The 14,112-nt window shown below is 46.4% G+C and overlaps 1 protein-coding gene across 1 annotated transcript in view; it reads left to right on the top strand.

The window, feature by feature from the left end:
- cryl1 (crystallin, lambda 1) overlaps positions 1-13,760 on the top strand; it is a 228,182-nt gene extending 214,422 nt beyond the window's left edge. The window contains exons 7-8 of the mRNA XM_072476829.1: positions 2,523-2,629; positions 12,635-13,760. Of these exons, the coding sequence (XP_072332930.1) occupies positions 2,523-2,629; positions 12,635-12,754 (227 nt within the window). The 3' untranslated portion in view covers positions 12,755-13,760. The remainder of the gene's footprint in view (positions 1-2,522; positions 2,630-12,634) is intronic.
- Positions 13,761-14,112: the final 352 nt, after the last annotated feature.

Here is a 14,112-nt window from a genome sequence, read left to right as displayed (position 1 = left end):
ACACCACACCACACATAGAGATACACACTGATACCCCCACATGGTGTGAACACATTGTAAAATGGTATTCCCTCTCCTATACATTAGAAGCCCTTTTGGTAATAGCAATACTCTGCAGTGTCGTTCAGATACTTAGATCCACAAATGGCGAAGGAGAGCTTCCCGCTCTCCGATATATACACTCCAAGCCCCTTTTCTTGGAATTCACTAGACCCCACAAACATTTTGAACCCCTTTTTCTGATGAATAAAGTTTGCGTTTTCTGTAAATGTAATGGGTTAAGTAGAAATGTGATGCTGCTGTTGTTTAAATGTTTGTATTGTAATATAAGTTCCTTTTTGTTAATTGCCAGCAGCATGAGTAGGTAATGACAGTTAGAGGTTCCCCTTGTGTAAAGTAGTTAAATGTATGATTAAATGTTTATAGTGGCCCCTTAGAATTTATGAATGTGTGATGTATTAAAAACTTAGGTAAATGCTCCAAAAACATAGGAGAGAGTACTGTAGAACGTGTCCTTAACCAAGGGTAATCGGCACACCGAAGACGGATGAAGGACCAATAGTGTGATTCACCACGCTTCGCGTTTGGGATCAAAAGGACGGGATGTAGCCATCTGGGATGGCCACTTACAAAGGGAAACATGGCCACTTGCAAAGAATCACAGGAAATATGGCCAATGCAGGATCCAGATGAACTCCGAGCTTAAGTGTATATTTGCCACTAGATAACCAGACACTATCGAAACCCCCAGCCGATTTGCATTCTAATGGCCCATTTCTCCAAAACAAAAGACTTGTACTCAGGTATCAGATACAGATCCAGACTCATCGGTGCCACTCCCTCCACCCAGGAAGCCCAAACAACCAAGGTCAATGACCGCTCAGGACACGCCCAGCTATCAAGGCACCCGCCCCTTTATTGGCTGTAATCAAAGCCTGCCAAATTATTGGGTCCAAAGCTAAGGACCGCCCAAAAGAGCGCAAAACCCCCAAAGGATAAAAGGAGTCACTGCCATGTGTTCAATCTCTCTTGGCCCCGGCGCTCGGTCTCTCTTGGTCCCGACCTACGCCTAAAGCCAAGTGCAGCACCACGACCAGAAGCAAGTTCAAGACCAACGATCGCTACCAGACGGATGAGCCCAGAAGAAACGAAGTGACTTCTCCAGACCCAGCCATGCAAGATCCGAACAAAGGCCTTGTTCCTCTGCATAAAGCCGGGTGCCTGAAGTTAAGTACAGGTTGTTGTAGTATTAGGTGTAATTTAGCTTGTGTTTTATGTTGCATGTCGAAGTAATTCTTGTGTGTAAATAAACTATCATTGAACTTGAACTAACTAACTGGTTGTTGGGTCTTTGATCGATATCCGGCTAAACCTTGTGGTGGTATCATTTGATACCTATCAGTATCCAGTTAAAAAGAGCAACATTATTGGCGTCTCCGGTGCAAATTGGCAACACCTTGACCGATTGATGATCAGTAATGTATAATTTATGGCTGGAGGAACAATAAGTTAAGAGCAGCAAGTTACAAAGCAACATAGATTAAGTGACTTGGTAATGCTGTGTGCCTTGTGGAGATCAATTTGGGAAGTGCCAGGTAATCCACTTTGCATTCAAGAAAGACAAATCAGAATTCTTTTTAAATGGCGAGAGACTAGGAACTGGGAGGATAAGGGATTTGTTTGGGTACACATTACGAAAAACTAGTTTGCAGGTTCTAAAAGTAATTGCAATGCTAATAAAATCTCCAGAGGATGGGAATACAAAGGAGAGGAGGGTATGCTTCAGTTTCATTGGACTTTGATCAGACCCCATCTGGAATATTGTGCTCCAGGCACGGCACCTCAGGAAGGATATATTTGCCTTGGAGGGAGTACCGCACAGATACACCAGAATGATACTGTCGCTTAAAGGTTTAAATAATAATTACAAGTGACATATTCCCTTGAGGTTTGATGGTTAAGGAGGAGTCTAACTGAAGTGTTTAGGAGGATAAAAAGATAGTATAGATTAGATATATAGATGCTATTCTGTCTTGAAATCCAGAACAAGGGAACTCAATCTGAAGCGTTAGGCCATTTAGGAAGGTTGTACTTTTTACATAGAAGGGTAGCAGAAATATGTCCAATTCTATCTGCCAAATGGTTGTAACTTACATGGTCAATTGCGTTTTCAAGACTGAGATTGACATTATTAATGATATGAATCATAGGCAATAAAATGGAGGTAAGTCCACTGTGATCTAATTAAATGGTGGAAGAGGCTTGAGGGCCCGAATGTTCGACTCCTGTTCCTATTTTTCCTGTTTGGAGCATGCAAATCAAAACAGTCAGAAACATCCCTATATTGTAATTTTAATTGGTTTTGTGCTTGTTAGGTCAATTGGACATTCTGAATTCTCCCTCAGTGTACCCGAGCAGGTACCGGAGTTTGGCAACTAGGGGATTTTCACAGTAACTTCATTGCAGTGTTAATGTAAGCCTACTTGTGACACGAATAAAGATTATTATTATTAATTTGCTAGGTCTCAAGAATTACTGTGAAAGTTATGGCATGGGTATGAAAAGAGTTTTATCATCTTTTGGACCTGTTCCTGAATTTTCTGGTGAAACCATGGAGAAAATTGACCAGGTAGGTAGAAACTCTGGGTGCGATTTAAACCAAAAAAAGAGTCCGTTCTGGGTGGGGTTAGGGAGCTTGTTTCCAGTGCTATCCCGTGGTCTAGCGACATTCTTGTGTTTGCGGTCCCTGGCTGGGAAGTCACCGCTGCCACCACCACCACCACCCCACCCCGAGGACGCACTTAGTGTAATTTCCTGCACTGAGGAGCTTCGACGAGCGGAGCTCCTCAGTGCAGGAAGCAATCGGGCCGCTATTTTTAATGGCACCGCGATCTCTTGACCAACCTGATGCGACCCTCAGAACTCCCAACATCCCAACTCACTATAAGGGGGGGGTCCTCGAGCACCCGCGCACCCCACGTCATATGGGCAGGGCACCCCCGGGCCCATCCCCGCACAGGCAAAATGGCAGCTTGGCACCTTGGTATTGCCAGCTTGCCACTCGGGTTGCACTGCCAGGGTGCCCAGGTGGCAGTGTGCCTGGGTGGGATCAGCAGCGCCAGGGTGCCACCCTGCTCAGATACCAGCCACCCGGGGACGTCCGATCGCCTGGGTGAGCCCAGCCCCCACCCTCGTGCCATTCCACCTATTCCCCGTTTGTGAGAACCAGTGCTAAATGGCGCTCGGCAAGGCTGGTAGATCCCAGGAGCCGGATCAATCTGGTGTAAATCAGCAGGGTTAAGTGCTCACTTAACTATGCAAGTCTGTGTCCTGCCGATTGTCGACAGGATCCAGATCGTGACGTCTCACGAGATCTCATTGAATCTCACAAGGAGTAACGGCCATTGGGGATCCCAGGAAGCGGACAGTAAAACGCGCCCGCTGTTATTTGGAATTGGTGATTAGAAACAGGCCTCACGGGCAGCTGGGTGGCACCAGAAAATCAGACACACCACTTTTGTTTGTTGGTGTGCTCAGTATGCAGTTTTTCCGATGGCGCTTTTGGGAGCTTTTTGCAGCCTGAACGTCAGCATGTCCAGGTCTTAAAATCATATTGAGATTAGGTTCTGGGCGAACCTTTCAATTTTGTGATTTCAGTTGGGCTGCACCTACAACACAAGCTGTGCACATGAAAACTGGGTGCTCAACAGGCCCTTGATCCTCTCCATGCTCTCCAGTGGGTCCGAAACATACAACAGTAGGTCGTCTGTAAATAGCAACACCCGATGCCCCCTTTGTCCCCTCATAATCCCTCGCCACTCTGTTGACCTCCTAAGAGCCATTGCCAGAGGCTCTATAGCCAGCGCAAACAGCAACGGCAACAGCAGGCACCCCTGCCTTGTTCCCTGTGCAGTTCAAAGTTCTGCGAACCCATGTCATTGTTCCCCACACTTGTCCTCGGTACCACATATAACAGGCGCGCCCATGCCACAAACTTCGGCCCAAACCTTCCCAGGACCTCAAAACAGGTACACCCAGTCCACCCATTGAATGCCTTCTGTGCATCCATGGACTTCTATGTTTGGTCCTCCGCAACCACCCCCATGACACTACCTTCCATCCTTCCCACCACCAACGTAGCCAGCACTTTCACATCTGTATTTAACAGCGATATGGGCCTATACGACCCACATTCCAATGGGTCCTTCCCCATTTTTTGGTATTAATGTGATCATTGCCTGCGTCGGCCTGTTGTCTCCGGCAGCTCCCCCTTCTCCAAAGCCTCATTTAACCCCCCCCCAAGAGATGTGGTGCCAGGTCCGTCGCAAACGCCTTATAGAATTCCACCGGATAGCCAACAGGCCGCAAGGCCTTCCCCAACTTCATACTCCTTATACTGACCAATATCTCCCTCAGCCCCCGGGGCTCCTCTAGCACCTACATCTTCTCTTCCTCCAACTGTGGAAACACCAATTTGTTTAAGAATGTCACATATTCCCCTCTTCACCTCCCCGGTCCACCCTGTACAGCGTCTTATAATACTCCCTAAACGCCTCATTTATCTTCCCTGTCTCCGACACCACATCCCCTGTCCCAGTCCGTATCTTCAATATTTCCCTGGATGTGGCCTGCTTCCGTAGCTGATGCGCTAATATTAGATTCGCCTTCTCCCCATTTTCGTACTGCACTCCCCTTGCCCACTGAAGCTGTCCTACCGCCCTCCCCGTTGTCAACCTATCAAATTGCCCTTGTAATTTTCTCCTCTTCGCCAATCCCTCAGTGGTGCGCACCCTCGAGTACTATCTACCTCCACAATTTCGCTCATTAGCCGTCCATATTCCTCCCTCCTTTCACTATCTGCGTGTGCTTTGAACGAGATAAATCTCCCCCTCGCACCATCGCTTTTAGCGCTTCCCAAAAAGTGGCCACCGACACCTCCCCAGTTTGGTTCAATTCTATATAATCTTTAATCACAGCCCACACTTTATCATAAAACCCTCTATCTGCCAACAGTCCCGAATCGAGCCTCCACCCCAGCCTCTGCTCCCACCCTGATCAAAGCTGAATCTCCAGCCAATGGGGCGCATGGTCCGAGATTACTATCCCCTCCACCCTGACCAAAACCTCCCGGCTCACCACAAAAATGTCAATTTTGGAATACACCCCGTACACATGCGAAAAAAGGAATACTCCCTTCCCCCTGGGTTCTTGAAGCACCATGGGTCCACCATACCCATCTTTACTATAAACGCACCCAGCTCCTTTCTTTGTATCCTACCCATCGACCTGGGGCTCGATCTATCCACCCTCGGCTCTAGGACACAATTAAAATCTCCTCCCATAATCAACTGGTGCATGGCCAAGTCCGGGATTGCTTCCAGCAACCCCTCATAAAAACTACATCCTCCCAATTCGGTGCATTCACATTCACCAACACCACCGGCATCCCTTCTAATGCCCCACTCACAATCACATATCTCCCACCCGGGCCCCTCACTCCCTTTGCGCTCACAAATACCATTTTCTTACTCATTAAATTTGCCACCCCCCCGCGACTTTGATTCATACCCTGAGTGGAAAGCCTGACCCACCCACCCATTCCTTAGCCTAACCTGGTCCTTCACGCAGAGGTGCAACTCCTGGAGAAAGACCACCTCTGCTTTCAAGCTCCTACGGTGTGCAAAGACACAAGGGGCTGGATTCTCTGCCCACCGACACCGAAATCGCATTCGGCGGTGGGGCGGAGAATCCAGTTTCACGCATGGAATCAGGACCGGCGCCGGTTCCACGATTCTCCGGCCCCCGAAAAGCGGGTACCTGCGGCCATTGCCAGAGGGTGCCCCGCTATTCTCTGCCCCCGACACTAAGGGCAATTTAGCGTGCTAATCCACCAAACCTGCGCATCTTTGGGCTGTGGGAGGAAACTAGGGCACCCGGAGGAAACCCACACAGACACGGAAAACATGCAGACTCCGCACAGACAGTGACCCAAGCCGGGAATCGAACCTGGGACCCTGGAGCTGTGACGCAACTGTGCTAACCACTGTGCTACCATGCTTCCCATTGAGCCTCTACTCATGTGGTGGCTACGGACTCTGTCCGCGGCCGCAATGATCAGTGGCGGGGCGAGCGGAGGGCGTGGGGGGGGGGGGGGGGAACCTCGTACGGGACCAGGCTTTTATTTTGCGGGCGGTCCGGGTCAGGCGGGCGGCCAATCGGGGGCACTGTTTCCGCGGTCCAGGTCCATGATCTCAGTCTGACATGGAGCACGACACGGCCACTGGTGGCTGCCGCCGTGTGCATCTGTAGCCTCTGACCCAGAAGTGCGGGTGGCCGTATCTACAGTTTTTCTGGCATAAAAGACCACAGTTTTCACGAAGGCTTGTTGACATATTCCTTGAAACGGAGAATCCAGCCCAAGATCTTTTGACTGGTCCATTGAGCCCTCGCACGTTCCATGTTATCAGCCTTACTGGGGGCTTATGCCTCCATTCCCCTCTACCATCTGCCATCCTCCCCTTTTGGCTCTACCCCGTCAATTTCACCCTATACCTGCCCCATCCAAGATGGCCTCTTTCTCCGCCTCTGATCATGTTTCTTTTCCAACCTCGCCTAGTCACATCACCCTCCCGTTCCTCCCCCTCCCCCGTACCTACTCCCCCGTACGGCCATCTCTCTCAGCCTTCTCCCTCACCTCACTTCCGTTCATCAGCATTATCTGCCAGCCTGGCAACTCCTGCCCAAAGGCTCCTCTACTGACCCCATGCCCTCACCTCTCTGTTCTGCGAAGAAGGCTCCCTGCTGACCTCGCCCTCCCCCACCCAAACAAAGACTCATCTCGAACCACAGGTCCCCTTCTCCAAGAACAACAAAAGGGAAAAACTCATTCCCAGGCAGCAGGAAGGAGGATGGGAACAGCCTTCCCCTTACAAACTTTTCACCCCTGCTACCCTTTGTCAATCTAACAGTAAAAAGAAAAAAAACCTCCACATCAGAGGAAGAGAAAACTCCAACCCACATTCTGCCCGTTTTCCCAATTACTTCAAAGTGCCAGCACCTCAGTCTCTCAGAATTGTTAGTTCAGTTCTCCCCCAGTTTATGCTCCTTGATAAAGTCATTGGTCGCTTCTGGGGTGTCAAAATAGTATTCCCGGCCTTCATACGTCACCCAAAGCTTCGTCGGGTAGAGAACCCCCAACCTGATCTGCCGCCGCTATAACACCGCCTTGGAATCCTGCACACCGTTTTACCAGCTCAGCTCTAATGTCCTGTTTTATTTGGACCTTGTTCCCCTCCCATTTGCAGTTCCGCTTCTCCCTGGCCCACTGCAGAATCTTCTCCTTCTCCACAAACTTGTGGGGACTCACGATAACCGCCCGTGGTATCTCCCAGCTCTAGGCTTCAGCCTCAGAGAGATGTACACCTCAGGGGCCTTATCCAGCACCCCCTCTGCCACCAGCCCCGGCAGCATCCTCGAAACGTTCCTCGCACCTTCCACTCCTTCAGGCAGGCCCTCTATCCGCAGATTCTGCCTTTTCGATTTATTTTCCTGCTCCTCCACCTTTGCTCTCAACATCTTGCAACAGTTTCCCAAGAGCCCCACCTCCAATGCCACCACCGATCGCTGTAGTCCGACATCACCCTCTCAATCTCTCGGATCTGCGACCCCTGTGCCTCCAAGCATTTTTCCACCATCTCTATCGAGCCCTTCAGGGGTGGCACAGTCCACTCGATGGCCTTTGAGCGATCCTCCTGCATCTCCTTCCTCTGCTGGCTGAACTCTTCCTTGATGAAGTCCATCAACTGTTCCATCTGGGACTTTGCTACTTGCACTGACCCTTCCCCCTCCGCTATCCCTCCACTGGCTGCCGCGCCACAGGTCTCCTCCAACTCCTTGGCCAGGTTTTTCATCTTCCACTGCCGGGTTCGGTAACCAGTAGATATACCAATATCGAGGGGAAGCTCCCCTCCAACCTTCAGTTACACTTTTCCGTCGAAGTTGCACCCAATTGGGGGTAAAAAGAGCTATTTTCTATGCCTTCAAGCAGGAGCTGCCCTGTGTGGGGCCACTCACACCATGGCCTCCACCGCAAGTCCCCAAGCCCCCATTATTTCTTGCTTTATACAATGCCCTACCGTTTAGTTACTGTTAGGATGCCTGTGAACTACTCCCACCTTTGACTTCTTTCTTTTGCTGTTTCTTATCTCCATCCAAATTGATTATATATCCTGATCCTGTGAATCAAGATCCTTTCTCTCCACAATAGGGATCTTATCTTTTATTAACAGAGGTATTCCACTTCCTTTTCCTTTTCTTCCTGTCTTTCCAAAATGTCAGTTACCCATGATGTCAGGTTTCAACCATGGTTGCTTTGCAACCATGACTCCAATGGCTATCATATCAGACTCATTTATTTCCATTTGTGCTATCAATTCATCCATCTTGTTGTGAACGTTTGTGCATTCTGTCTTTTGATCATTTTTCCCTACACTGACCGTACTTATTTGCTGGTGCACTCTTATGTTTGTAGGCTTTGTCCTTTCCTGAAACACATTTTTGTCATTACTCATATTGCTACCATGACTTATTCTTTCTCTTTAACTTTCCAAATCTTCCTTCACGTGCACCCTCATAGATATAAATGGGTATGATATAATTGGGATTACGGAGACATGGCTGCAGGGTGAACAGGGATGGGAACTGAATGTCCCAGGGTTTTCAGTATTTAGGAAGGACAGGCATAAAAGAAAAGGTGGTGGCGTGGCACTGCTGGTTAAAGAGGAAATTAACACAGTAGTGAGAAAGGATATGAGCTCTGACAATGTGGAATCTGTATGGTTTAGAAATACCAAGGGACAAAAAACATTAGTGGGTGTCATATATAGACCCCCAAACTGCCGTGGTGAGGTTGGGAATGGCATTAAACAAGAAATTAGAGATGCATGTAACAAGGGAATATCGGTGATCATGGGTGATTTTAATCTTCACATAGATTGGACAAATCAAATTAGCCACAATGCTGTAGAGGAGGAATTCCTGGAGTTCATACGGGATGGTTTCCTTGACCAATATGTGGAGGAACCAACTAGAGAGCAGGCCATCTTAGACTAGGTACTGTGTAATGAGAATGGGGTCATTTCCAATCTGGCTGTACGAGACCCTTTGGGGATGAGCGACCATAACATGATAGAATTTTTTATCAAGGTGGAGAGTGAAGTAGTTGATTCGGAGACTTGGATGCTGAATCTTAATAAAGGGAACTATGAAGATATGAGGCGTGAGTTGGCCTTGATAGATTGGGGAGAGTTACTTAAAGGGATGACAGTGGATAGGCAATGGCAAACATTCTGGAACGCATGGGGGAACTATAGCAACTGTTCATTCCTGTCTGGCACAAAAGCAAAGGGGGTAAGAGGGCCAATCCATGGTTTACAAAGGAAATTAGAAATAGTATCCGATACAAGGAAGAAGCATACAGATTGGCCAAGAAAAATAATAGGTCTGAGGATTGGGAGCAGTTTAGAAATCAGCAAAGAAGTACTAAGGGATTGATTAAGAAGGGGAAAGTACAGTACGAAAGGAAGCTTGCAGGAAACATAAAGACTGACACTAAGAGTTTCTATAGATATGTGAAAAGAAAGAGATTGGTCAAGAGAAATTTAGGCCCCCGACAGACAGAAACTGGGGAATGCATAATAAGGGACAAAGAAATGGCTGAGCAATTGAATACATACTTTGGTTCTGTCTTCACAAAAGAGGACACAAATCAGATACCCGAAATGTTGGAGGACGAAAGGTTTAGTGAGAGGGAAGAACTGAGGGAGATTGACATTAGTAGAGAAATGGTGCTGGGAAAATTGATGAGATTGAAGGCGGATAAATCCCCAGGGCCTGAGAATCTGCATCCCAGAGAGCTTAAGGAGGTGGCTCTGGAAATAGTGAATGCATTGGTGGTCATCTTCTGGGATTCTATAAACTCTAGAACTGTCCTTGCAGATTGGAGGGTAGCTCACGTCACTCCGATATTCAAAAAGGGAGGTAGAGAGGAAGCAGGGAATTATAGACCAGTAAGCTTGACATTGGTAGTGTGGTAAATGCTTGAATTCATTATCAAGGACTTTATAGTGGAACATTTAGAAAGCAGTGACAGGATCAGTCAGAGTCAGCATGGATTTATGAAGGGAAAATCATGCCTGACAAATCTGTTGGAATTCTTTGAAGATGTAACCAGTACAGTTGACAAGGGGGAGCCAGTTGATGTGGCACATTTGGACTTTAAGAGGGCGACCCCAGCTATTCACAATATATATATTAATGATTTGGATGAGGGAACAAAATGTGACATCTCAAAGTTTGCAGATGATACCAAGTTAGGTGGGAGGGTGAATTGTGACGAGGATGCAGGGATCCTACAGCATGATCTGGAGAGGTTGGGCGAGAGGGCACATCAATGGCAGATGCAGTATAATTTAGATAAATGTGAGGTTATACACTTTGGAAGCAAAAACAGGAAGGCAGATTACTATCTGAATGGTTGTAAATTGGGAGAGGGGAATGTGCAGCGGGACCTGGGTGCCCTTGTGCACCATTCGCTGAAGGTAAGCATGCAGGTGCAGCAGGCGGTAAAGAAGGCTAATGGTATGTTGGCCTTCATTGCAAGAGGTTTTGAGTATAGAAGCAGGGATATGTTGCTGCAATTGTACAGGGCCTTGGTGAAGCCACACTTGGAGTATTGTGTGCAGTTTTGGTCTCCTTCTCTGAGGAAGGATGTTCTTGCTCTCGAGGGAGTGCAACGAACATTTACCAGACTGATTCCAGGGATGGCGGGACTGTCATATGAGGAGAGATTGACTAGGTTGGGATTGTTCTCGCTGGAGTTCAGAAGAATGAGACTTATAAAATTCTAACAGGACTAGACAGGGTAGATGCAGGGAAGATGTTACCAATGATAGGTGTGTCCAGAACCAGGGGTCACAGTCTGAGGATTCAGGGTAAACCATTTCGGACAGAGATGAGACATTTCTTTACACAAAGAGTGGTGAGCTTGTGCAATTCATTACCACAGGAAGTAGTTGCTGCTAGAACTTTGAATATATTCAAGAGGTGGCTGGATATAGCACTTGGGGAGAATGGGATCAAAGGCTATGGGGAGAAAGCAGGATTAGGCTATTGAGTTGGATGATCAGCCATGATCGTGATGAATGGCGGAGCAGGCTCGAAGGATAAAAGGTCTCCAACTGCTCCTATCTTCTATGTATCTATGTATCCCCACTATTTAGTTTAAAGCCCTATACAGCCCTAATTATATGATTTGCTAGAAGACTGGTCCCAGCACAGTTCAGGTGAAGCCTGTCCCATTGGTACAGCTCCCTGTTTCCCCAGTACTGGTGCCAGTGCTCCATGAATTGAAACCCAACTCTCCCATGCCAATTATTGAGTCATGCATTCCACATTCTGATCTTATTTACCCTATTCCAATTTGTGCTCAGCTAAGGTAGTAACCTAGAGATTACTGTGTGGTTCTGCTTTTTAGCCTCTAGCTGCTCCTATTTCCTCAGAAGAACCTCTTTCATAGTCCACCCAATGTCATTGGTCCCCACATGGACCACTACAAATGGATCCTTCCCCTCCTCCTCCAAGCTCCTCTCCAGCCCTGAGGATATGCCTTGACCCTGGCATTGGGACTGACATTCTCAGTTGCAGGAAACAGTGTAAATCTTCCTCACTATACTGTCCCCTACTATCACTACATTCCTTTTTACTCCCCTCACTTGAATGGCCCGAAGCCTCCTGGTGTTGTGATAAGTGCTCTTCTCCTTCTCACATTCCATGTTCTGGTTCACACTAGCTGCAAGGACAGCGAGCCTATTTGGTGCTGAGGCTCTCCCATTTCTACCTTCCGGATCCCGATACCTGACTCTTGCAGTCATATCCTCCTGTCCTTAGCCATGGACCAAATAGGGGCTGGTTTAGCACAGTGGGCTAAGACAGCTGGCTTGTAATGCAGAACAAGACCAGCAGCACGGGTTAAACTCCTGTTCCAGTCTCCTTGAACAGGTGCCGGAATGTGGTGACTAGGGGCTTTGCACAGTAACTTCATTGAAGCCTACTTATGACAATAAGTGATTATTATTAAATGTGAAGAACTTAATCTAAGGTGTGTGACTGCCTCCAGCTTCCCACATGCTACAACTGCAACACATCACCTACCCTGCCATCTTTATTGTGTCTTGTTTAACTAATTTGGTTTCAAGTTTAAGAATATCACGCAACAATTATCCAGAGTTGTATTTTGGATTTTATCTGGGTACACCATAAATTTACTGGAATACTTGTATCTCCCCAGTACCAGGTCGAAAGACTGTAAAGTTAAAAGAAACTTAAAACTGAACAACCACGATCAACCTACCTACTCACCTGATTAATGCCCCTGGGCTTCAGCTTCCCGGTCTTGCTTTCTTGATGTTTACTTTTTTTTGTTAAAAAAATGCAGAACAGCACATCCCTAACTGCACCAAGCTCCCAGAGTCGGGCACTCTGTCTTGCTGCACTCTGTCGAGTTGCACCTTCATGTTAATTTCTGGAATGTAATGCCATGCATGCAATGATACTGAATAATTTTCAACAATCCTAGGCAATGTCTCAAAGGATTCCACCTGATCCAGAAAGCCTGAATGCACGAAGGCAATGCAGGGACTCGTGTTTAGCTGCTCTTACAAAGCTGAAGATGGACATGAAGTCAGATTGCAAGTGAAACAAATCACTAGAATTTCTGTCAAGATTTCATCTCATGTGACCCTTTAAAATATATTGAATTGTAAAAGAGGCAGCTTCTTATCATTGTTAACTTTTACTTGTCTCTTTATTTACTATCTTTTGAACTGTACCATTTGTGTATGGCATTTGCAATGTGATTTAACCTTTTTAAAAGACAATCTTGTTTTTAAGATAAATATATCGTTAATATGTATTGGCTTGTACTTACATTACAAATGTTCTGACATTTTTAGAAATGGATTTAGTAATCTCTGCAAAAACTTTGCAAGTTTTATCTTGTGAATGAAATTAATGATAAAACTGGCACTGTCTACATTGTACAAAATTAAAACATGCATTAAAATAAAATATTTGTTCCTTTTGCATCCGGATGCCAAAAGCTGCCTCTTTGCTAAATTAGTGAACAAAACCATGACTGTAATTTGGTGAACTCTGCTCTTTGCTCATTTACTATTTGTCTAAAATTAGCATGCGAGAAAATATATCCAATATATGTTTTATTACGTTTACATATTAAAGGATGGTTCTTTCAGGTAAGAGGTTTCTCTCCTATGATCTTACTAACCAGTGAAAATCTTTGAATTAATAAAAGATTAGATAATGCAAGTTGCGATGGTTCATCTTATGACACAATCTGAGTGGGGATCATTTCAGGAGCTCCCTTAAATATGAGCATCAATAAAACGTTCCTGAGTGAGAATGAACGATGCTCATACTCGTTTTCTAAGATTTTCTAACAGCTTGCAATTATATAATACTTTAACACTTTTTTAAAAAAGAACGTTTCCCTTCCATTTTAAGCACTGTCTGCCTGAAGAGCACTTCATCCCCTGGGTTCTTTGTCTTATTTTGCTAGTTCAACCATTATTGCAATTTATAGGCACTATTTTCTCTATTTGGATTGTAATATATAGAGAGAGCTGATGGCTATATATCTTGCTGATTCAGGTGCGACTATTAAAGTGACTGATTCTCAGTTCAAACTGTGATGACTGCAGGATTTTTGCCTTGTGCGCTCTTGTTTAGTAACCAGAATGACTGAAAACGATTAAAACTTGCATTAGTGAAATGAAAGATATGGGGTGACCATATAAGAGGTGTTTTAAATTATGAAAAGTTTTGATAAAGTGGAGACAAAGATAATGGGTGGGATTTACCGGCGGGAAATACTGGTCCCACACCGGCACACGGATTTCCCGGTGACAACGGGAAATCCCTTTGCCTACGGTGGGGTAGGTAGATCCCACTGGCAGGCTGCCTCCCCGCCAAAAAACACGCGGCAGGATGGTGGGTAAATCCCGTCCAATGCTTCAATTTGTGGGGAAGAGCATATCA

Source organism: Scyliorhinus torazame, chromosome 15 (genome assembly GCF_047496885.1).
Source record: "Scyliorhinus torazame isolate Kashiwa2021f chromosome 15, sScyTor2.1, whole genome shotgun sequence".
NCBI lineage: Eukaryota > Metazoa > Chordata > Chondrichthyes > Carcharhiniformes > Scyliorhinidae > Scyliorhinus > Scyliorhinus torazame.
This window is presented reverse-complemented; position numbering and strand designations above follow the sequence as displayed.